General features: G+C 39.8%; 1 protein-coding gene and 1 long non-coding RNA gene across 3 annotated transcripts; both read left to right on the top strand.

Annotated features, from left to right (window-relative positions):
• The first annotated feature begins 524 nt into the window (after positions 1-524).
• Positions 525-23,014, top strand: LOC131233999 (small ribosomal subunit protein eS24z). Of its 2 annotated transcripts, XM_058230945.1 has the most exons (7): positions 525-684; positions 16,727-16,829; positions 17,152-17,193; positions 17,296-17,466; positions 21,957-22,043; positions 22,189-22,234; positions 22,514-23,014. In XM_058230945.1, the coding sequence occupies exons 2-6, from the start codon at positions 16,758-16,760 to the stop codon at positions 22,228-22,230; spliced, it is 414 nt and encodes a 137-aa protein (XP_058086928.1). In that variant the 5' UTR covers positions 525-684; positions 16,727-16,757; the 3' UTR covers positions 22,231-22,234; positions 22,514-23,014. The 2 variants fall into 2 exon arrangements, with proteins under 2 accessions (XP_058086928.1, XP_058086927.1); XM_058230944.1 differs by lacking the exon at positions 22,514-23,014 and having other exon boundaries at positions 526-684; positions 22,189-22,457.
• Positions 17,473-20,207, top strand: LOC131234001 (uncharacterized). Its single transcript, XR_009165457.1, has 2 exons — positions 17,473-18,377; positions 18,457-20,207. It is a non-coding gene; the product is annotated as an uncharacterized LOC131234001 (long non-coding RNA).
• Positions 23,015-24,484: the final 1,470 nt, after the last annotated feature.

Here is a 24,484-nt window from a genome sequence, read left to right as displayed (position 1 = left end):
ACACACGCCATAGTTAGGGTTGCAACTCGGGTGTGTTGGGTGGAGTTGAGGTCAACTTGAGCCTAATTTAACCTCAATAGGACCCAACTTGGAAATCCGGCCCAAGGTTTCTAACCTTAACCCCACCTAAATTCCTTCATGCTCAACCCACCATAAGAACCCAACACAGGCTAAGTATTTTGTGATTATTCCTAATTGGACCCAACCCAACATTAAAATGAGTTAATGACCCATTGACCCGATCCGAATCGTAGCTAGCTCGATTCGATTCAGTATCTCTGACTGAGTCAGACTCGGCTCAGGTCAGCCCAGCCAAGATTTAGTTCAGATCGAGTCAGGCGTGCTGGACTCGGTCCCGAGTCAGATCGAGTTTGGGTAAGGGAGTTGGCAAAACCGGTTCGAGTCGAGTTCGTCCGACTCGACTCGATGCCCACCTCATTATTACAAAGATGCCAGTGCGGTGAAAAGTATCCAAATTACATGCGAGCACATGTGCCAAGGAAACCGATGTTCCGTCTCCCACGAGCAGTAGACTTCGCACTCTTCCTCCTTTGGCTGATTACGAAAATACCCCCAGCTTATATAAATTGATGGAGAAGGTAGGTTTTTTCTTTTCTGCTCTTGTTCTCTCTCCACCTTTGTTCGTCTTCTCGGAGGGAGAAAGCAACAGCAGAAGCAGCGGCTGTAAGTGCTATTTCTTCGCCATTTTCGGTTTTTTTTTTCTTTATAATCTATGGGAATTTTAGGACCGGTACCTTCAACGTGGGGCCTGTCAGATCAACGGTCTGGATTGTCGAACCATGGGCCACACTTATACGGACTTGAAATTCTGGGACAAGCCCCATTACCTAGAGCTGAATCATATGATTCCTCTCGATGTTGGTGGCACCCAAGCCATTGACCTGATCGATGATTTGATAGCCCGTTAGAAGCATGCTTTGTTTCTGCCTGTTGCATTGAGAGAAGCTTTCTGATTTCGATTGTTTGACCGATCGCGGGTTTTATTTCTAGTTCTATTATGTTGGGTTTTGTATGCACATATGGTCTCTTGATAGAAATTTGCATTGTTCTTCCACTTAAGTAATTGTTTATCATTTCTTCTTGTATCATGTAAAGCAAGTTATACCTTTGGATGTGTTTGGATGGATATTGAGATATTTTATAATTGGTATTCTGCCTAGAAAATGTTTCTATCATGAAAAGAAGTGGACAGACATGCATCAGAGCCATTAAATGCTTCACATAACCTAGTATGAGATAACATGGGATTTGTATTTTGTGGGTTTGTTACAATCGAGGCATTATCTAAATTAGGTTTGGTGTGCTTTCCTGGGTAGCTGCTCAATTTTTGGTGGATTTGACCGTTTCAAGTCTTTGTTTTGAAAGCTTATTTGTTCTGAGGAGCAAAACCCAACCGACTTTTTATGTTATACCTGGATGTATATTAATGCATGTTGTTTAACATGGGTTACCACTCTTTCTTGGTAACCCCACCTTTGTATACATTCAGCGAATGGACATGCCACTACACATGCCAGCGTTGCATGTAGGCGCAATGTCTAAGCCATCCATTAGAAGGGTACCCCAATCTAGAATCCCTATATCAAGAATCTGGTCGGTCAGTCAGGTGGGCCACAATTAACTGAACAAATTTATGGTTGTGAAAGTCGGCCAAAGTTTTCTAACCCGTCCAATTATTTCTAATATCATGGCACACCTATTGAGTGGACCACCTTTATCTTTAGTAGTAGCATCTACACTGTGAGGTCCACATGATCAATGGCTTGGATACCTCACCTATGTGCCATGTTGGCATATGTGGTGATGCACGGATTAAGTATAAATGTGTCATAATAAAGTTCAAATCACTCAAGTCACATTATCCTTCACCATCGAAATAATGCCAAGAGGGAAGAAAAAAAGCAAATATTATGTGTTTTCAAGAAGTTTACCTTCAGGAACAAATTAAGGAAAAGTGACACGAATCCTTCAATAATTTATGTTATTTTCTACCTCCTTTAAGTGTAGAATCAAATTGGAAAAATAGGAGATTGATTTCGTTGAATGATGGAAAAGTTATAATTTCTTTATTCTGGGTTTTGAATATTAAAATCCTCAAATCTCCTCTTGCTACTCAAAAGACAAAAAATAATGGTTTATTTTAATATGGAGGGCATTTCATATGTTTTGAAAGAAAAAGCAACAAATGAAATCATTAAATTCCATTTTAAAAATAAAATAAAATTGGGGACACCTAAATATTTGTACAAATGAATCGTATGATTCATGCATGATTCGTACAATTTTTACAGGTTTGCTATTTAGGCATACGATACATATCATTTATGCATCGATATGATTTGAATCATATGATTGTAGGATTCAGTTTGTGAATTGTACGATTTTGATAGCATTATAAAACTTTATTGTGTGCACTTAGTTTGTATTAGAATGACTTACATCATCCTACCTCTAGCATTCCATGTATTGTAGGAGTTGGGTACTGTGTAACCTTTCCTGTGCCATGTACCGAAGCGACCCACAATCCAAATAACCTTGATTTGAGGTCTACTTCTCATGATTTCTTGTCAGCATTGATGACTGGTTCCTCGCTTGACATCAACCCTCCTTCAACTCTTAGGAATGTTGGCACTTGGCGTCATCATCATCATTTAAGCCATTCCACTTTATCAAGGGTCATACCTTCAGCTAGACCATAGGTCATTAGGTCTTCTCTTACTACTTCCATCCACGCCCTTTTGAGCCTTCCTATTGCATTTTTAGAGCCTTCAAATTGTACCAACTCACTCCTAACCTGTGCGGTCCTTGGTCTACATTGCGCATATGGCCAAACCATCTAAGTTTGCTTTCCCTCATCTTATTACCTATTCGTGCTACTCCTATGTTCCCTCAAATGTATTTCTTTCTTATTCTATCCTTTCTCGTCTTACTACTCATCTCAACATCCTCATTCCAGCTACAATCATCCTATGGACATGTTGTTCTTTAACTAACATTCTATCTTATAAAGCTCCTATAAGATATCCCTTTTAGTTTGAGTGGTACACGAGGATCACATAAACCCCCACAGGCGCATCTCCATTTCTTCATCCTAGCTTTGAATTCTATGGGCAACATACTTCTCAATCTCTCCACTCTCAAGAATTATCAACCCAATGTATCGAAAATGGTCATTTTGGGAAACTTATTAGTCAACAATCGTAATTAATTCCCCATTTTCATTCCTACTATTACTAAAATAGCACTTCATATAGTCTGGTTTAGTTCAACTTTTTTTATTATTTATTTTTTTGGGAAAGCAAACAAGAAATGACTCTCTTCTTACAAACCTAGGGCAAAAGTCCGAAAGGAGTACAAATCAAAAGGAAGGGGGGAATCCCTTAAAGAAAAGAAAAAGAAGAAAAGAGATAAGCCCATACCTCAAGCCAGGGAAGGAAGGAAAATGAAATAAATTAAGACAGGCACTTGTTGGCAGGGAAATCAATTGACTGCACATAAGGGAGCGTTAGCTAATCTTGCAATAAAAGCCTTTTGGTTCTTTCTAATAATTCAAATTTGACATCCAAGGTGAGAGCTGTAGTAATGTACCGAACGATCAAACAAAAGCATGTCTCATGAAGAAAAGTTTAGGTCAGATATTGCAGATAACACATTATTATGAACTTTACTGAGAGCACTTGAGATATAGGTAATATTTAATCTAGAGATGCCCAGGAAAAAAAGGTTTCAAAGCTTTTGTCTTGTCCCATGTATGTTCATTTCTAAGATAACTCCTCAAATGGCTTCTGAGGAATGATGAGAATAAAGGAGGCTAATTCTAGTATCTCTAATTTCAACATAAAATAGAGCATAACAAGGCCCATGACCTCTTCGATCACATTTTTGAAGCTTAGGAGGCCTTATAATATCCGATGTAGGGACATCTCAAGCAGAGAGAGCAACAGTAGTTGGGCCAAAAGCAAAAATGACTCTAGATCTCAGGTCATTAATGATAATGTCTAAGAACGGCTTCTTTTGGGAAGGATTTAGAATTGAAGATACGGCTATTTCTCTCCCTCCAAACATTCCTAGCAAATGTTGAGATTTGGGAAACAAAGCCTGCTCAGCAAGCTAGAAAACTGACCCATAGAGTTCTCTACAAGATCTCTAACTGATTGGATAGAAGAGGAAAAAGTAGAAAATTGAATGGAGAGCTTTAAGTGAAGGTTTCCCCAAATCCAAAGGATAAAGCCACATCTAAAGAAATGATGCTTAATTATTTCAAGCCTATATGGGCAAAAAGGGTATCTAACATCATCCATAATATTTAATCTAATAAGCATATTCTTTGTTTTGAAGTGTCTCAGAAAAGTCATACAAGCAGTGATGGAGTGTTTGGGAATGCCAAACCAGGTCAACCCAAGGGGGGTTGGGATCCATAGGCCAATAAGCCTCAAGCATTGAAGTAAAGTTAAGGGAGCACTTGGGGCATAAGGTCCAAACTATCTCGTCATCTATGAGAACAATATGACAACGCTTACTTTCTTCAAAGATCCCATCTAAGGTTGTCAAATTTGGGTATGGAAACTGCCATTTAGCATCTTCGATGAAAGTACTAACAAGAATGTTGTGCCCATTCTAAGATCCTGGACAACTTGCGCATGAAAACAGTCAAAGAGACTATTTTCTCCTAGTTAAGGGTCATTCCAGAAGGTAGTAAGATGCACATTTTGAACTAGGAATTTAGTCATGGTTTTGAATGTCAGTATTGGTCGGCATATCGGCCCGGGGGAAAAATGATACGATACGGTGTCGCGTATCGATATCAGGCCGTATCGGCCCGTATTGGTCGGAATTTTTTTAAAGCAAAATAACATGGAAAAATATTAGAAAAATAGGAATCTATCTTCTTTTTTTTTTGACCATGTATTTAATGGTGTATCGGACCATTCTTTAATGAGAATGTAGTCTGTTAATTTGACTTGTTGAAGGTCAACTAAATGGACCCAAATTAAACAAAAATTAAGCATGATTTGGTAAACAATGGCCCATTACATTGAAATACAACAAAAATAAAATGAAAATATAGAAAAGAAAGTGAACGTTTACCATTCTTTTCAATTTTTCCCATAATGGTCTACTTTGCTTTGATTTGTCGAATCCGATTCAAATCATTTGTTTTGATGTCAAAATAGGTTTAGACCTAGCCTAAAATAAGTTTTTAAGTTTCTTTCATGATTTAAATGAAAAAAAGAAGAGAAGACGTGTGAAATTTCGGAAAAAAAAAATCAAAATTGGGCTTTTATAGGCATATTAGCCTGTCTCGGCCTCATATCGGTGCCGATACGCCATGTATCAGCTGTTACCGGTCAATTTTTTCCTGTATCGGACTGATATGACCGCATATCGCATATCGGCTCATGATGATATGGATACGATGTAGCCGTATCGGCCGATACGATACCGATATTCATATCCATGAATCTAGTATGCCTCTTGGCAATGTCGTAGACGTTAAGGATACTTTGCTAGTCCCACAACACATGGGAGACTGTTTAAGCTGCCATGTTGATTTCGATCCGATATATTTAGTTCATACTCACATTTCCTAGAGACTCTTCTTTGGAAATAATTTTCCAAAATTGTTTAAGAAGGCAGGCCCTAGTGGAGTTTTCAAGTGGGATAATTTAAAGCACACCTTTATTCTTAGACTTGCATATTTGGTCCCAACTAATAGAGTGGAATTTAGAAAAATCCCAAAGGAAGTTTCTGATGCGCCTTTGATGCAGGGACATGTGATGACCTAACCTTAGATGCATGTATAATCAGGTTAAAGAATATTCAAATAAATACACTAATTAACTAACTATTTCCAATTAAAGGGATTAGGTAAATCTCAACACAGATGACGTTATTCCATCAGGATCATGCCCTTTAGCATAAGATCACATAAACAGTAAAAAGGGAGGACCTTGGGATATGAGGATATCCCAGATCTAGCACAAGGCAGTCCACAATTAAGCTTGGATCTGATTCTACTGACTAACCATCCCTCTTTCCGTTCGAACTAGAAAGGAGATATCTAGATAGGAACGAAAGGGGTGAAGGATGAGGGGTTCGAGATGAAGAAGGTATATGTCCTTTTGTCGTCAAAAAAAGGAGAATGATTCTCACCTTTTCCTGCACTTCGAAGATCTTAGAAAGAAGGAAACCTGAAATCGGGGTGGAATCCTCAACACCCAAGGGCCAATCCTGAAACCCTAATCTCTTGAATAAAGAGGAAGAAAAGAGACGAAATTCTATCTATTCAATAATAATGAAAATAAGGTTTCTCACAACATATATATAAGCTATGGAAAAAGTAGAAGTGCACTAAAGCCCCTGGAAACAGGAAAAATAACAAAAAAAGTCTAAAACTAAAACACCCGTGTGGTAAGGAGTGAAATTCGACCCATGGATCTATGGTCGGGGTGAACACCCGTGTAGTAGGGTGTGAAATCCGACCCATGGATCTATGGTCGGGGTGTGGTCATATCGCTTATGGACTCGTAGTGCATCAGGGGCCCGATGGACCCATCATCCATCCACATCAACTCCTCCGGTCTGGTACTCTATCGGCGACGCCTCCTCTGGTACACTCTAAAGGGTGCACCACTGATGTCCGCATCAATTCTCCCCGGGTAAAAAGAATTCGTCACTGGTGAAAGTGAACTCCCATCTCTTGAGCAAATCGAGGTCGGTGCGCTACAGCTCTGCCTCTGTGATCCAAGAGTTATCTGTAATGGGCCCGTTCCTCCATTTGACTAGGAATTTCTAGAAACCCCCGGAGTGAGTGGAAACCGCCTCGGAGTCCAAAATTTTCTCGATCTCGTCTCTTTTCGATGCAAGTGGAAGAGAAGGTAAGATGGGTACAGGAAGATCAGGTTGTGGCCAAGGTCCTTAAATAGGGGGGGTCTGGGAAGAGACGGGAACCAGTGGATAGAGGTAATGGCTCGTGAAAGAGAACTAGATCTTCCACATTAAATGTGGAACTGATGCTCATGGTAGCCGAGATATCAACAACATAAGCATTAGACTCCAACCTTTTCACAATTTTATGTGGGCCTATGCTACAGGCATGAAGCTTCTTCATGGATCCAGGTGGAAACCGATCAGACCTATTACGAACCATGACGTCATCTCCAGGTTGAAATTCTCTAAATCTCCTGTGAGTGTCAGCAGAAAGTTTATAATGTTCATTACTTGAATTAATCTTTCTCCTGATCTCACTATGCAATGTATGTATATGCTGGGCGAAAGACTCTCCTAACTCTGACGGACGTTGTGGGATAGCCATGGGGATCAAATCTATGGGGGCTCGGGGTCTAAGACCTGAAACAATGTCAAACGGGCTCATTCCTGTCGACCTGTTCACTGAAGAATTATACGCGAACTTTGCTATGGGAAAAACAGTGTCCCAGGTCCTATGGTGGTCTCCAACCAGACATCTTAACAAATTTCCTAGGCTACGGTTCACTACCTCTGTTTGACCATCTGACTGGGGATGATATGCTGAAGAAAACTGGAGCCTCATACCCAAAAGATGCTAGAGAGTCTTCCAAAAATAACTAGTAAACCTAGTATCTCTGTCAGATACGATGGATCTAGGTACTCCATGGAGTTGCACAACCTCCTAAAAGAATAACTTAGCGACGTGGGAGACATCTGAGGTCTTATAACAGGGTAGGAAATGGGCCATCTTAGAAAATCGATCAACAACCACGAGTATGAAGTCGTGCTTACGAATAGTCTTGGGAAACCCAAGCACGAAGTCCATACTGACATTTTGCCACGGGACATGTGGAACTGGCAAATGAGTATATAAACCTGTATTTTGCTTCCTCTGCTTCGCCAGTTGACATGTCCGACACTGCCCTACAATCTTAGCCACATCTCGCTAGAGATAGGCCAATAGAAATGATCAGACACAAGGGCAATTGTTTTATCTCGACCAAAGTGACCTGCCATCCCTCCAGCATGCAGCTCCCAAACTAGAAAATCGCAGAAGGATGTTCGTAGGATACAAAGCTTGTCCCCTCTAAAAAGATATCCATCTGTAAGGACGAACTCTGCACTCCTCGAGGGCGGGTCACTAGACAATGACGCATAAATGATCCCAAAATCAGGATAGTTGGAGTACTCACCCTTGAGTTGCTCAAAGCCTGTAACTTCAATACTCATGGACCGCAGCGTCATGATACGACGACTAAGCACGTCAACAACCTTATTCTCTTTTCCGGCCTTGTGCTTAAGCACAAACGTATACTCTTGAAGAAATTGTGCCCACTTGGCATGTCTAGGGCTCAACTTCTTTTAAGAGCTCAAATATTTCAAGGCCTCATGATCAGAGAACAGGACGAATTCTTGCGGTAATAAATAATGCCGCCAATGGCGCAATGATTGCACAACCGCATAGAACTCCTTGTCATAAGTAGAGTAGCGTTGTTTAGCCTCGTTCCGCTTCTCACTGAAAAAGGCCACAGGATGTCCCTCTTGGCTTAACACTCTGCCTATGGCAATTCCTGACGCGTCACACGCTACCTCAAAGGCTTTGGTAAAGTCAGGTAGATGCATGACTGGCGCTTCCGTCATCTTCTTTTTAATTTCCGAGAAAGCCCATGCGGCAACTTTAGTCCATTGAAACTCCCCTTTTCGTATGCAATCTGTGATGAGAGCCATAATCGAGCTAAATCCATGGATGAACCGCCGATAGAACGTAGCTAGGTCGTGAAAGCTTCGCACGTCGTGTATGGTACGTGGCTCAGGCCAATTGACAATAGCCTTGACTTTCTCAAGGTCTGCAGACATACCCTCTGACGATACAACGAACCTCAGGAAGATAACACGGGAGGTCAAGAAGGAACACTTCTTGAGGTTCGCATAGAGCTTTTCTACAAGTAAGGCGTTGCAGACCTCCCTCAAGTGGTCGATGTGCTGGTTAGGGGATGTAGTATAGATGCAAATATCATCAAAGTACATAACTAAAAACTTGCCCATAAAGGGTTGTAGTACCTGGATCATCACCCTCATAAACGTACTTGGGGCATTGGTTAACTCGAAGGGCATAACCAGCCACTCGTACAGCCCGTCCTTCATCTTGAAGGCAGTTTTCCATTCATCTCCCGGGCGACCACTCTTGAGGTAAATTTTTGAAAAGATAGTAGAAGTGGCCATCATGTCAAGCATGTCATTAAGCCTCCGGATGGGAAACTGATACTTGACAGTGATCTTGTTTATGACTTTACTATCAACACATGCGCCACATGTCGTCTTTCTTGGGCATAAGAAGCGTAAGCACAACGCACGGGCTAAGACTCTCACAAATGAATCCCTTTTTAAGTAATTCATCCACCTGCCTCTTCAACTCGGCATGCTCGGTGGGGTTCATTCTGTAGTGAGGGAGGTTTGGTAGGGTCGCCCCTGGGATGAGATCTATCGCATGTTGAATGTCTCGCATCGGTGGAAGCTCGTCTGGAAGGTCCTCAGGGAAGATATCCCAAAACTCTTCTAAGACCGGACGAGCCTCTTGAGGTATCCCTATAGCAACCTCAAGTGTACTCTCCCTAGCCAGTAGGCCGTACACCATAGTCCCCGCCTTAATCTCTCTCTCAAACTCCTTAGCATCTATGATGTGGAGAGAATTTGACTAAGGCGCCCTTTGACTCTTAGGACTACTTGGGGACGCTACATCTTTCGCTCCTGTTGACGATTTCGGAGGGAGCGGGCTCAAGACAAGCTTCTTTCCTTCATGCTTAAATACACAATTATTCGTACGCACGAATATTGTGACATCTTTGTCATAGAGCCATGGCCTTCCCAAGATGATATGACCAACGTCCATCGTGACCACATTACACCACTTGTCCTTATATGATCCAAACTCAATCGGAACAGGGCATCGCTGGGTCATGGGGAGGGATGTCGCATGCACCCAAGAAACTCTGTATGGGTTGGGGTGAGGGACTGGCTTCAACCCCAGGTGACTCAAAGTAACTGGGGAAACTACATTCTCACAGCTCCCGCTGTCTATGATCACTTTGCAGCTCTTTTCTCCGCACTTGGTGTAAGTGTGGAAAATGGTGGTTCTGCGCCAATCTTCGCTTTCCTTCATCTGGGTCAAGGCGCACCTCACTACTGCAAGTGGGATAGTCTCCATAGTATCATCCTCGGTATCACTAGCCGGGTCAAGGGAGGGGATAATGATCTCCTCATCACCCTGGTCACCATCAACTTTATCTGCCACTTCTTCTATGGGGTGTTCGGAAACAAAGGCAATGCGCCCACCCTTATTTTAACACTCGACAACGATGTGACCCATGCCACCACAGTGGTAGCACTGCCCTGGCATCGCGGGTCTAGTACTTGGTAGCCATATTATTGCTTCGATTTTTGTTGACTGGCTGGGTACCAAGTTGAGCTCTGGGTTGAATTCCGACCTGGGGTCTCGCTCCCCGCGGAGCTACTCTAGGTATAGTAGGTCGAAAATCAATCTCCCTCACATTGGACTGGCGCACATAGTGCTCCAATTCCTGCACGACTTGGTAAGCATGTTCTAGACTGGTGTCCATGTGAAGCGTGAGCTCCCGCTGAAGCTCAGGCCTGAGGCCCATATGGAAACAAGAGAGAACCACAGCAAGGTCATCATCCACATTGCACCTCATCATATATTCATCGAATTTGGCGATGTATTCCGTCATTGTCATGGATCCTTGGCGCAAAATGTGTCATTGATCCAACATCCTCTACCTGTAAGAAAGGGGAACATACTTCTCTCGCAACAACTCTTTCATCTCAATCCAAAAGAGAATCGGCCCCTCTCCAGATTGCTCATGGCGACACTCCACATTCCCCCAATATAGTTTTGCTTGGCCCACCAATTTCATATTGGCGAACCCGACTCGTCGTGGGCAAGGTGTCCCGTATCGGTATCGGTTGGCGTAACGGTGACCTCTAAAACCGATACGGATACGGGGGCGTAACGGTGATATGGGGGCGTAACGGCGCAAATTTTTTTTTTTTGCTAAAAAAATATGAAAAAAATATGGATTAAATCCGGAATATCCTAAGCATTCCAAATATGCATTCATTTATAAATTGGAACATGTTTATGGTGGTGTAATGGTCCACTCTTTGGTGAGAAGTTGTATCGGACTGTCTGATGAATTTATGAACCAGATAACCTGAATTTGATTACAAAATTCATATATTTAATTTTCTAACTATCTACTATCAATGATAGATATATTAGAATGAATGTAATATAAAAATATCTTACATTTAGGTGTTTGCAATTATTTTTTAGGACCAAAATTCATGCGTAAATAGAAAAAAAATATAAAATGGCACCCTAAATATGTAAAATGCACATTAACATGTTCTACTATGATTAACACATCATATGACATCATTAAAACAACAAAAGAATCATTAAAAAATGATTTTTCGAATTTTCAAGAAAAGGGCCGAAATAAATGCGTAAATAGAAAAAAATATATAAAAAAATATAAAATGGCACCCCAAATATGTAAAATGCACATTAACATGTTCTACTATGATTAACACATCATATGGCATCATTAAAACAACAAAAGAATCATTAAAAAATGATTTTTCGAATTTTCAAAAAAAGGGCCGAAATAAATGCGTAAATAGAAAAAAATATAAAAAAAATATAAAATGGCACCCCAAATCTGTAAAATGCATATTAACATGTTCTACTATGATTAACACATCATATGGCATCATTAAAACAACAAAAGAATCATTAAAAAATGATTTTTCGAATTTTCAAAAAAAAGGCCAAAATAAATGCGTAAATAGAAAAAAATATAAAAAATATATAAAATGGCACCCCAAATCTGTAAAATGCACATTAACATGTTCTACTATGATAAACACATCATATGGCATCATTAAAACAGCAAAAGAATCATTAAAAAATGATTTTTCGAATTTTCAAAAAAAGGGCCAAAATAAATGCGTAAATAGAAAAAAATATTAAAAAAATATAAAATGGCACCCCAAATCTGTAAAATGCACATTAACATGTTCTACTATGATTAACACATCAAATGGCATGATTAAAACAGCAAAACAACCATTAAAAATTGATTTTTCGAATTTTAAAAAAATGGGCCAAAATTCATGCGTAAATAGAAAAAAATATAAAAAATATATAAAATGGCACCCCAAATCTGTAAAATGCACATTAACATGTTCTACTATGATTAACACATCATATGACATGATTAAAACAGCAAAACATATTAAAAAAAAGTATAAATACCTATTTTTGATGAATTTCTGAAAAATGACCCATCGAGCTTTGATTCAAAAAAATCTATAATATAATGTATTTTTATCTCAAATACCTAGCCAAAGTTGGTCGAAATTAGTAGTAGAAGGAGTGAGAAACAGTTTGGAAGCAATAGGTTTCAAAAAAACAGCAAAAACAGAGATTAAAATGAAAAAAAAAAAAGTTACCATTATGGGCCCGATACGGGCCCGTAACGGCCGTTACACCCCGTAACGGGCCCGTATCGGCCGATACGGGTACAAAATCTCGTAACGGCCGATACGACCCCGAAACGCGTAACGGTTCCCACCGTTACCGTTACGTATCGGCCGTTACGGCCGATACGTAACCGTTTTAACACACCTTGGTCGTGGGTCTAGCAGACTATGCCACTCAAAGAAATGGTCCATGTCTGCTAACCAGTCAGAAAAAACTTTGGGGGTCCAGTCTCCCGTCAAAACTGGGGGCAGCAACCTTGATGCTCTTCATGACCCTAGAAACGGTCCTTGTGCTCACGATTTCTCTGGGTGCTGACGACACACCCCATCATGGCCCTCCCATTGGACGGGAAGAACAGGATCACGATTGTGTGTGGGTGGTAGTGGATACACCCCATCGTGTCTGTTGCCAAGCCCACGGGCTTGGTCTGTGCCCAAACCATCCCTAGGCAGATCAGGGCCCACAACTTGGCATTGATCGACAACCCTAGTGTCGGGGGTCGTTTGGGTTCCACCTATAGTGGCGGTTGGAATAGCAGCCTCTAGACGCACAACTCTCTCCTCTAGACTCGTGAACCTACTATCCTGATGTGCAAACTGCTGCGTGATATTATCCCTCAAGGTTCGAAACTGTTGATCCATTCTCTTAGTTAGGTCCTCCATAGCCTTGGTAAATTGATCGAAGTCCATGGTGTAATGGAGACTGAATCCACGACCAGTGCGCATGGGCATACACCAGGAATGACGAGTGAATGGTCCTAGATTTATGTGCGAGAAAGGGTAAAAGCAATGATACCAATGCAATACAACTACCCTGTATGGCCTAGATCTATATGAGGACTCAACAAAACCTAGGAAAAAGGGTTGACTAAACTCAACGAAATATGCCTCCTACGCAGAGCGGTCACGCGGGTCGAGGGTTTCTATAGAAAATTTTTACTACAAAGACGGATTGACAAGAAACTGACCTACACTAAAACCGATCTCTGATACCAACTTTGATGTAGAGACATGTGATGACCTAATCCTAGATGCATGTATAATCAGGTTAAAGAATATTTAAATAAATACACCAATTAACTAACTGTTTCCAATCAAAGGGATTAGGTAAATCTCAACACAAAGATGAGGTTATTCCGTCAGGATCATGCCACTTAGCATAAAATCACGTAAACAGAAAAAGGGGAGGGCCTCGGGATATGAGGATATCCTAGATCTTGCATAAGTTAGTCCACGATTAAGCTTGTATCTGATTCTACCGACTAACTATCCCTCTTTCTGTTTGAACTAGAAAGAGGATATTTAGAGAGGAACGAAAGGGGTGAAGGATGAGGGGTTCGAGATGAAGAAGGTATAGGTCCTTTTGTCGTCAAAAGAAAAGAATGAGGATGATTCTTAACTTTTCTTGCACCTCGAAGATCTTAGAAAGAGGAAAACCTGAAATCGGGGTAGAATCCTCAACACCCAAGGGCCAATCCTGAAACTCTAATCTCTTGAATAAAGAGGAAGAAAAGAGACGAATTTCTATTCATTCAATAATAATGAAAATAGAGTTTCTCACAACGTATATATAAGCTATGGGAAAAGTAAAAGTGCACTAAAGCCCCTGGAAACAAGAAAAATAACAAAAAGACGAAAAATAAATGAAGTTTCAATAAAAGCCTTGAAACAAGAAAAAGAACAAAAAAGTCTAAAATTAAAACACCTGTGTAGTAGGGTGTGAAATTTGACCTATGGATCTATGGTCGGGGTGAACACCCATGTGGTAGGGTGTGAAATTCGACCCATGGATCTATGGTCGGGGTGCGGTCATGCCGCTTCTGGACTTGTAGCTCGTCAGAAAGTGGGCCCGATGGACCCATCGTCCATCCACATCAACTCCTCCGCTTTGGTACTCTGTTGGTGACGCCTCCTCCTCTGATACACTCTAAAGGGTGCACCACTGATGTCCGCATCAGCCTTTCAATAATATCATATCATGTTTTATATCCTTTAGATTCTAAAGCATCCCTCTATAAATCTAGTTTTGTGTTTACGCTTTCCCTTGTCTTGTCAATCAAAACTACATCATTTGCAAACAACACACACCATAGATTCTCTCCCCACAAATGCCTCGTTAACTCGTTCATAACCAATGTGAAGACATACAAGCTCAATGCCAACCCCGGTGCAGATGCCTCATTAACTCGTTGACAACCAATACTTGGCATGTCTTTACATTTTATAGACTTTGTGTATACATATCACATTCGTGTAGCCTCCTTTTTAATGGTAAATTTTATATTACATTTTTCATAGCCCATTCTAACCTATTTCGTTAGATTTTATTTTATTTTATTTTTTTTTTTTAAATTTTTTTGAGTTACTGAAATTTTTTAAGGGAGTTGCCCAAGGGTGGGAAAAGAATACAAACCCAACTCCAAAGCAAAAAACCAAGAATCAAGATTAATAGACTTGGCTACCTTTACAAGAGGGACCCATTCATAGACCGCATATTTAATTAACCAAATGGTCTTATCGACAGAGTTACACTTGCTATTGAAGCACTGGGCGTTGTGGGCCTTCCAAATGTACCACAGAATCCCCAAACAGACAAGTCTCCAGATTTCTTTCCAAGGACTCTAGAAAGCAACAACCCTGTGCAGAACCCATAAAAGAAGATCCACAAAAGTCGGCATCACCCAAGAGACTTGGAAAAGCAAGAAGTGGCTCCACACCTTGCAAGCAAAAGAACAATATAAGAAGAGGTGATCAACCCACTCCGCATCTTCTGTACACATCAAACAAATGTTGGGGAGGATAAGGGATTTCTTCTATAGATTGTCTAGCGTTAGAACCCTTTTCCTACCAACAAACCAACCAAAAGCGGCGATTCTTGGGGGCTCTCCATAAGACCAATGATGGAACGGAAAAGATATCCGAGCAGCTGGCTTGGAGATAAAGCCATAGAAGTATTTAACCGAGAATACTCCCAAGCTGTGTATTTTCCAAATCATTGAGTCTTCTTCCTGAGGCAAGGGAACGTAGATCTTCAAGAAATCAAGAAGACTAAGGAATTCATCGAATTCCGCATCTAAAAGGTTTCTTCTACATGGGGAGACCACACAACCGAACCACTCTCAATGGAGTAGCATCGATTGACGGAAATGAAGTGGTCCGAAGAGATATGAGCAATGCCCAGGAATCTCTCTTGTAAAGTGGTGCCCCCACACCAAAGATCGACCCAAACGTGAATCCGGTTCTCCTTCCTCAACAAGAAGGAGACAGCTTGCTGAAACTTAGACTCCATAGTCCATAGAGACTATCGCCTTCCAAATGTGAGAAGCTTGGTAGAGGGAAGAAGATATTATGCTCCAATCTCATCCCTATGTTCCGTACTTAGTTTCTTACCATTTGACTAAAATATACTGCCAGATCTGAGAATGTTAATTTCTTATATCTATGTGGTTTTTCATTCTCCTAGTCCATCTGCATTCCAGTGTTTTTGTCTTCAGTTATCTTCCGTGGTTTATATAAGAGCCTTTTTCTCTAGCTAGCTATGGATTCCTTGACATGAAGGGTCTGGGTTTTTTTAGAAACACCAAGATATGGAAATGGAAAATGTCCATGGAATACTTAGGAAATGGGGAACTGTGGAATCCAACAATAATTTTGTTATTTGGTTTGGAGTGTTGTTTTCTACGAAATATTAAAAGGCCAATGGCCAAACAGCAAGAGCTGTCCATCGTAAATGTGGAAATCTACATTTTTTATTTTTTATTTTTTTCTGGGAAACGGTTTCACTTGTTTTTTGAGGAAAAGCTTTGTAAATGTAATCATTTCCCCTCTTTTTGGTTTCGCAAATAGGGGAAATTGTCACATCGGTGGAATTCATATTCTTTTCCATGGTTTTTCTATCACCTGTTGATTCCTTGCATGGTATGGTATGGTATGTTGTGTCATATATGTGCAATTATCTGAAAAATTGCATTATTTAACTATGTATTATGCTAAAAGAAATCGTAAAATAAAGAGTTTATCCTCTATTTCAATATCGAAAAACCTGTATTCTTTAGTTCAGTAGATTTCTATCTATTTTAGGCTTGTTATATCAGTTTGGATTTTAGGTTTGCTTCTATTATTCCTCTCCCTTGGTTTGGTGCCTCTTTTTCACTTGTGAGGTTATACTATACAGAGCGACAGCTTCAGCTTCATAATCAGTGAACATGGCAGACAAGGCAGTTACCATTCGAACTAGGAAATTTATGACGAACCGTCTCCTCTCGAGGAAGCAGTTTGTGAGTCTTCTATCCTCATTTTCCTTCACCCTTGCATGCTTTATCTTCTAGGGAGTAGAAAGTAAGGTTTTCAATAACGGAAACAGTGGTTGTAACGGCTACTGTCATTACCATTACAATAAAGCTGTTATGGCCATTTAGAAATTAAAATAAAAAAATTTTAAAAAAAAAAACCTGTATCAGCCCCGTAACGGGGCTGTAATGGCCATGACGACCCCCTTGTGCGTAACAGCCCCCCACATTGCTGTTGCATAACTGTTTTTGAAAACCTTGGCAGAAAGGTGAAATTCTGATATTCTTGGTTGTCTTTTGTGTCACATAGGTCATTGACGTTTTGCATCCTGGAAGAGCTAATGTATCTAAGGTGTGGATTTACTCCTGCTCTCTTTCATGCAGATCTGCAACTGTATTCCATCAAATTTTCCCTTGATTTACGTGTGTTTTCTGTACTTTTCACCTTCTATAGGCGGAGCTGAAAGAAAAACTTGGTAGGATATATGAGGTGAAGGACCCAAATGCTATCTTTGTATTCAAATTCCGCACCCATTTTGGTGGGGGCAAATCAACTGGTTTTGGTCTGATTTACGATTCTGTTGAGAATGCCAAGAAGTTTGAGCCCAAATACAGGCTCATCAGGGTACGTCAATTTCCCTTACAACCTTGCTTTAGTCTGTTTATTCTTTCTTATGAAGTGATTTGCCGATTTTTTGTTGTGCCTTTGAACTCCACATAAGTTACATGTATATGACTGATCCCCTACAAGCAGTTGTATGAAGACTAATTACCTGCACCAAATTGTATGAGGGCTAATCACCTAGAACCACTTGTACGCTACACCTACAAGCTTGTTTTTGCCTTCATAATTTTTGTCTTCCAATTTTTCCATATATTTCCAAGGGCTAAATGGTTGTATGAGAGGGTTGTAACTTAACTTACAACTGGTTGCAGATGAACATGCCTTTCAGCCTTTATTGATGTTGTAGTTGCAGTTTTGTTCATTTCAAATTATCTCGTTTACTTGTTGCCTAGATTTTAGTGAACATGCCTTCCCCGGTTAGTATTCCGAGTGATTATTATATCTTCCACGAATGAATTTCCATTAAAAAAAATGACTTCCTGGGATATAATTGACTGTGTACGCATTGGACGCTAGTTTTTAGTTTAGAAAGCCATTTTTTTATTTATTTATTTTTGGTTATTATGTTTTTGTAATAGATCTGTAAAAATGACTGAACTATCTGTATGCTTTGGCTGCCTTGCATGCTTATTTATTTTGAGAAAGATGTTCATGTTTTATGCCGATTGGGCAGTCCTCTGGCTACGTTCCCTTTTTCTCTCCCTGCTTCCCTTTTTTTTGGTAAATTTGATTTTCATTGATAAAAGAAAAAAGTGTTAGTCTCTGATTTCTACCTTTTAATTTGGTGGTTTGCTTTCTTTCTTGAGTTTACATAATTGCTATATAGGGATTTTGTAAATTTTGTTAGAGCTGCTATGTGCTCTTTATGCAGGTTTTAAGTGGGGCCCACAGTTTGGTAATCCAGACCATTGGTCAGTTGTGCCCCAATGTGGATGAAATATGCCTAAAATATCTCCTTCATGGCACAATCCTAACCTTTCATGTTTGTAGTCTACAGAGAAGATTTTTTTGATGAACGAAAAGAAAAACAACGAAACATGATTCAACGAGGGAGACATGTCCCAAATGACATCAACTGCTCCACAAGCAGCAGACGCCCAACCCACAATGCCCAGCCCCACAACCATAATCCCAGACCTCTACCAGAGATGTCTCATCCCACTATGAGAATCACACTTTTACAAACCCATACCTTAGCCAGCCTATCCTGTAAGTCATTGGCTTAGCGGTCCACATGAGTAAAAGAGATGTCAAAGGCCTTGCTCAGGTCTCTCGCCTCTTTGACCAGATCTGCCACATCTACAGCTGCTGGATGAATGACCCCAATGGTGACCTTGGAATCACCTTTCACGATGACTAGCTTTGCCTGGTGAGAATTTTAATGTCTACGGTTTGAAGGTTAAGAAGAAAAATACGACAATGGTAAACAGTCAACTGAAAAAAGGTCATAATATTGGTGTTTTGAATTTTCTAATCTAGGATTTTTTGGGGCATGCTCCATATACAGTACGACACAACATACAAATGGTGTAGGTTACCTAGCCATGGTCTCACTTGTCAGATTTGAGAAACTATATATATCATACAAAGTTGCCAGATGAATGAAGAGTACCCCGAGAGGGGGGAGGGAGGCAGGGAGGGAGGGACGAGTGAGTTTTTACAAATGTTGTAGGTTACCTAGCTATGGCCCCTGTTGTTAGAGTTGAAAACTTGTGCATAGTGTGCAAAGATTTGGTCAACACACCATATAAGTCCTTTGCAATTATTTACTGATTGGAAAGGTCACGTTCCACATGCAACAATCCATGGAAACTAGTTCTTTATTTGTGTTTATGAGTTTTTATTTATTTATTTTTATTTTTTTGAGAAGTTAATTTGTGTTTATGAATTATGATCAGAAAACATTTTTTTTTTTTTTTTTCTATTTTCAATATGTAAATGGTTCGATACATAAATGTATGTATTTATGTTTATGCTTGCTTTGACTAAATTGATCTTTCTCCAACCAAAAAAGAAAAGAAAAAGCAGAGTATATTTTCTTTCCTTAAAATGTAAGAGAACTCGAGAACACACAGAGTGTGAGTGAGAAAGCGTGTTGCACTATGAAGAGAAGTTTACAACTTTGAAGAGTTGAGTTCCAAATGAGGAGCCTTCCACCTGATATAGACTCGGGGACTTTCTAGAGGTCCTACATCAATGGCTAGGATTATGCCATGTGGCTTTCATGCAACAGCTAAGAACCCTCTATAAACTTTCTAGAATTTTCCAAATTAGTCTGGCTACCAAAACTCTCTAGAGAATTTTGAAAACTTTCAGAGATCTACTCAAACTCTATGATGTTCTATCTATTTATAAAATTCTCTTCACAACAATTCTTTAGTACATTCTCGATTTGTCTACTCTCTTCTAAGGGGCTTTTTGGATACCTGCATTTGCCTGTAAAGGCTTTACAGGTTGTAAACACGCCTTTAGCTGTAATATGAAACCTGGCAAAAAAAGTGATGTTTCAGATTACAGGTAAAGTCTTTACAGCTAAAACGACATTATACATAATAAAACAAAATGGTTGATACACTCATGATGTGTGGGACTCAGGCCCACCATAATGTGTATGGTACATCCAATCTGTCCATCATGTGCTTCCCTTGATGTTCTCCTATGGCCCTAAAAAACAGCTTGATTGATCATCAAATGGACCACACGAGAGGGAAGGATGGGGTGTCCACCATTAAAAACTTCCAGATTGCATTTGGGGCCCATTGTGATGGGCGGAGGACATCCAATCCATCCAGTGCATGCACGCCTTGATGCTCTCCCAGGGCCCCAAAAAAATCAAGTCTCTTTATGTGATTTGCCTATTTTGGTGGGATTTACCGCCCCAAGCTCTGTGTTGTGAATACCTCCTTCATACATTGTAAATGCTCTACAAGTTAGCCAAACACATAATCTGTTTACCTGTAAATGGATCACCACTTAAAAAGCCAAACAGATTAGCATGTAAACAGTTTACACAATTTAAAACTTTACAGGTATCCTAACGACCCCTAATATGTACAAGCCTCACATATGTACAAGTAGAGCTAGAAATGGCTAATTCATGTTACAACGTCTATGCCTATGACATTTCTTCCCTGCCTGCTGCATTGATGCCCTTGTCATGACCTTGTGGATGAGACTTTGGGTGTGATCCTCCAGTCATTGTATTGTCTCATTCTGCTTGTAGCCATATGTGGCGTGAGTGGTTGTTGCTCCTTACTCCAACAGTCCAGCTATGATCCGTAACTTTTCTCTCCCTTGACAACTTCCCCCTGGGTTGCCTCACTTTGGTACAAAGAGCTTTTCCCCTTCATAACAAAGATAATTCTTTCAAGGTACCTTAATCCTTTATGAGCCAATCATACAAGGCCCTTAGTCATTGGGCAATGCCCCAACATTTCCTTAATGTGGTTGGGCATACTCCCCTTCAAGAGGTTCAGTGTAGCCGCCTCTCTTGGCTTAAGTGAGACCAACTCAAATTTTTGCTCTGCACATAGCCAACTCATCTCCGTCACCAGGTTGGTACTCTAGCATCACGTCAGACTCTTCCAAGCAGTCCTGCTAATGTGCACACTGAAGTATAGTCCTTGAACTTCCCAAGGAACATCTCTCTCAAGTTTGCTGTCTTCTCTATCTCTTGTGAAATTGATCCCCTGAACGATCTCCTAATCCCATACTTTTGCTACTTAATGCATGGTTTTATGCTCATTGAGATCCTTGATTGGTTGCATGACCGACACCCTCTCAATCCTGGCCTTTCACATGCATGCCGCCGGTACTAATACCATGGAAGGAAGTTCCCCATCCATGATGTAGAATGCCCTGAGAAAGGGCATTGGGATCACCTTAGCCATGCTTGGGAAAGTCCATACTCAGGATAACTTTGAAATTATCCATTGAAGCAATAGATAGACACATCTTGCCTCTTCACTCACCTATGTGTAGCTCCACATCCTTGGCCACACCTTCGATGGATTTGGCTTCTGAGTTAATTGCCTTCATCCTGCTGGAGTCCTTCACAGCCCCTAGACTGAATTGTTTCACCTCACCTATGATGAAGTTATGAGTCGCCCCCATGTCTATCATGTTTCAAGTGGGCTTCCCATTGATGCGTGCACAGGATGTACACATGTACAAGTAGAGTTAGAAGTGGCATAGTCACTTGACAATCTCCACGCCCGTGACATAATGTTCTCTATTTGTCTACATCTTAAAGCCATTGCTATTGTTATTTCTCTCCTATAATTGTCTTCAATGTACTATCCATGGCAGATAACAATCATCTGTTTCCATCTCAAATTCTTTTCTTTAGCGTGAGAAGTTAAAGATTAATAGATAGATGTGTGCATCTTCTTGTCTATTTGGCTGACACGACCTGGATTATCTCTACTAGGATAAGTTTCTATCTATTTCTTGTTTTAAGTTTGTGAGTAGCTATGTTGACGTTTTGGCAGAATGGGCTAGCTACCAAGGTGGAGAAATCAAGGAAACAGATGAAGGAAAGGAAGAACAGAGCAAAGAAAATCCGTGGTATTAAGAAGGTGAAGTGAACAGTTTTCTTTGCTTTGCTTTTGTTTTGCAAGACATGAATCCTTTGTAGGATTATAATCCCATCAGCCACGTTACTGTGTTATCTCTACTTCTCATCTGTTTTTCCACTGAAATTCTTTCTTGCTTCATGTGCAGACCAAGGCTGGAGATGCGGCCAAGGCAGGGAAGAAGAAATGATGTGGTGTGGTTCTATTTTTCTTTTTTCCTGTGCGGTTTTGGCGTCATTCGCATTCTAGGATCTATGTTTGTTACTAGTGGGATTTTTTATTGAACCCAAGTGAACTTGACATTTGAATGCAGCAATTAGAAAAAGCATCTTGTTCAATTTAGCCGTGCACGTTAAAAAAGAAAAAGAAAAAGAAAAACAACATTCAAGTCTTTAGTAAATCTTTATTTTTCACCAATTTTACAATTGAAGGTTATCTGTCTCATTTGCATGATAATGCATTTCTATGGACAGCTGCTTTGGAAAGTGGACCTTGTTTGATCAACTTGGCAGTGGAGCTGGTTTAGATGGGCATGGTTTGTTGATGCAATTCCTGCAACCATTGGTTTTTTTTTTTTCCGTAGCCCATACTGCTCCTTGAACATTCAAGTTACTGCAGGCATGGTTTGCAATGCTCTGGTGGTGTCTGCATGTCTTCACCCACACCCATTCCATTACATGTGAATGCACGGTCATGTATTGGTGCATGGTCGTCCTGTGGTTCCTAATGATATCTGGATAGTTAATGGGCAAAATGGTATAATTTATGAGGCCATGCTGGCCACTACCACGCTGCTATATCACCACCATAGCTTCTCAAGCACCTAACGCTCTACCAAGGAAACCTGTTTTTAGAAGCTAATGCGACTCTCCTATCCCGTGACCAAGTCTTCCAAGTTTCAGCAATATTTTCTGTATCACCACTTCAGTGATACTGATAACACTGTTTAAAAAATTTCAGGTGTTGGGGATGTATTTCCTGTACTGGTAATGTGGATTTGAACACTTATTCATTTCTTGTGGATCGAATCTTCCGTTCAGGGGAAATTGCGGATTGGAAGCTCGGTGGGTTGGAATTATGAAAATTACAAAAAAAGAAAATTCAATTTTCCAGATTTTGTTGGGGGTTTGGTTAGGGACTGGATTTCAACACTACAGTTTTTGTGAATCAAATTTCTAATTTGAGGGAAAATTTTGAGAAGGGAAAAAAGCCTGGGTAAAATACTATGAAAAAGAAAAATTAAAAGCAGAAAATTTGATTGGTTTTTAGGATTTTTTTTTTTTTTTTGGAGATCCGTTTGAGGAGTGGATTTTGACAACTATTTCATTTTTGAAATTTTCTTCAATATTTAAAATTTTGAAAATGCAAAAAAAAAAAAAAAAAAAAACATTTTTACTTTTAAAAAATGATATTGTTTCATGTAAAACATAATATTATTTTTGTCTATTTGTGGATGAATTTTAATGAATGATGCGTCACAAATTTTGATTATTTTTTTTCAAGTTATAAAAATTATGAAAAATAGAAATAATTATCTACTTTGAAAAAGTAATTATTTCATAATCATGCATAATCATACATGCACCTATAGATGGATGTAGGCTATATGTATGTGTAGATGTGTGCATTTATGTATGGATGTATTAGAGTATAGATAGACATGTATACATGGGTGGGTGGATGGATGTATTAGTGTATACATATGCATGGATGGATGGATCCTATATATGTGTATGTATGAGTGGATGGATGTGTGTGTAAAAAGAAAAATAAAAGATAAAAAAGCACACATGTACCATCCACACTACCCAAATTGTGTAGCACATTATGGGAAGATAATATGGAAAATCATTTTCTTCCATCATTCCTGACCATTGAATTGATGTATATCAAATGGCATTCTAACCATCGAATTGATGGATATCTAATGGATTGTTGTGGTCAAATTTAAAGAGCAAAATGAAATGGTAAATATCATGTTCCTAAGTGATTTTGGATTGGCCTGCAACTTTTTAAAATAGTTGTGATCTATCATAAGAGTTTGACGCCAAAGAAGAAGGCACTTTTAACCGCCTGCAACTTGACTTGACACGAAAATCACTGAAAATCACTCTCCTCTAAAAGTATAAAGGCACAGGCTTATGTGAAAATATGAAACAATTGAGTGAAATTTTGAGTTTCCCCTAACGTATTAAGAAATCCTTAAAATCAAATAATTTCATTTTTCTTATAAAATCTTTTTCTATACATTCTCAATTGTTTTGAGACTAGCCCACCCCAGGTTTGTAAAGGCCTCATTTATTTTTTAATGCCAAAACATCTCAATAATGTAATTCACTTGATGGAAAGCTCACATCTCACACAGGAACTCTACAGTTTTCTGACATATAAGATTCAATGCATGGTGGACCATAGTTTGATTATCCCAACTGTCCTGCCTTGAA

This window comes from Magnolia sinica, chromosome 18, assembly GCF_029962835.1.
Source record: "Magnolia sinica isolate HGM2019 chromosome 18, MsV1, whole genome shotgun sequence".
NCBI lineage: Eukaryota > Viridiplantae > Streptophyta > Magnoliopsida > Magnoliales > Magnoliaceae > Magnolia > Magnolia sinica.
Note: the sequence above shows the minus strand (reverse complement) of the source record. Positions and strands in the feature narration are given on the sequence as shown.

Excerpts from the sequence above, each read along its gene's own strand:
- LOC131233999 (XM_058230945.1), top strand. The coding sequence starts at position 16,758 with ATGGCAGACAAGGCAGTTACCATTCGAACTAGGAAATTTATGACGAAC. Across the intron at positions 16,830-17,151 it reads TCCTCTCGAGGAAGCAGTTT|GTCATTGACGTTTTGCATCC; the intron begins GTGAGTCTTCTA and ends TGTGTCACATAG. Across the intron at positions 17,194-17,295 it reads GAAGAGCTAATGTATCTAAG|GCGGAGCTGAAAGAAAAACT; the intron begins GTGTGGATTTAC and ends CACCTTCTATAG.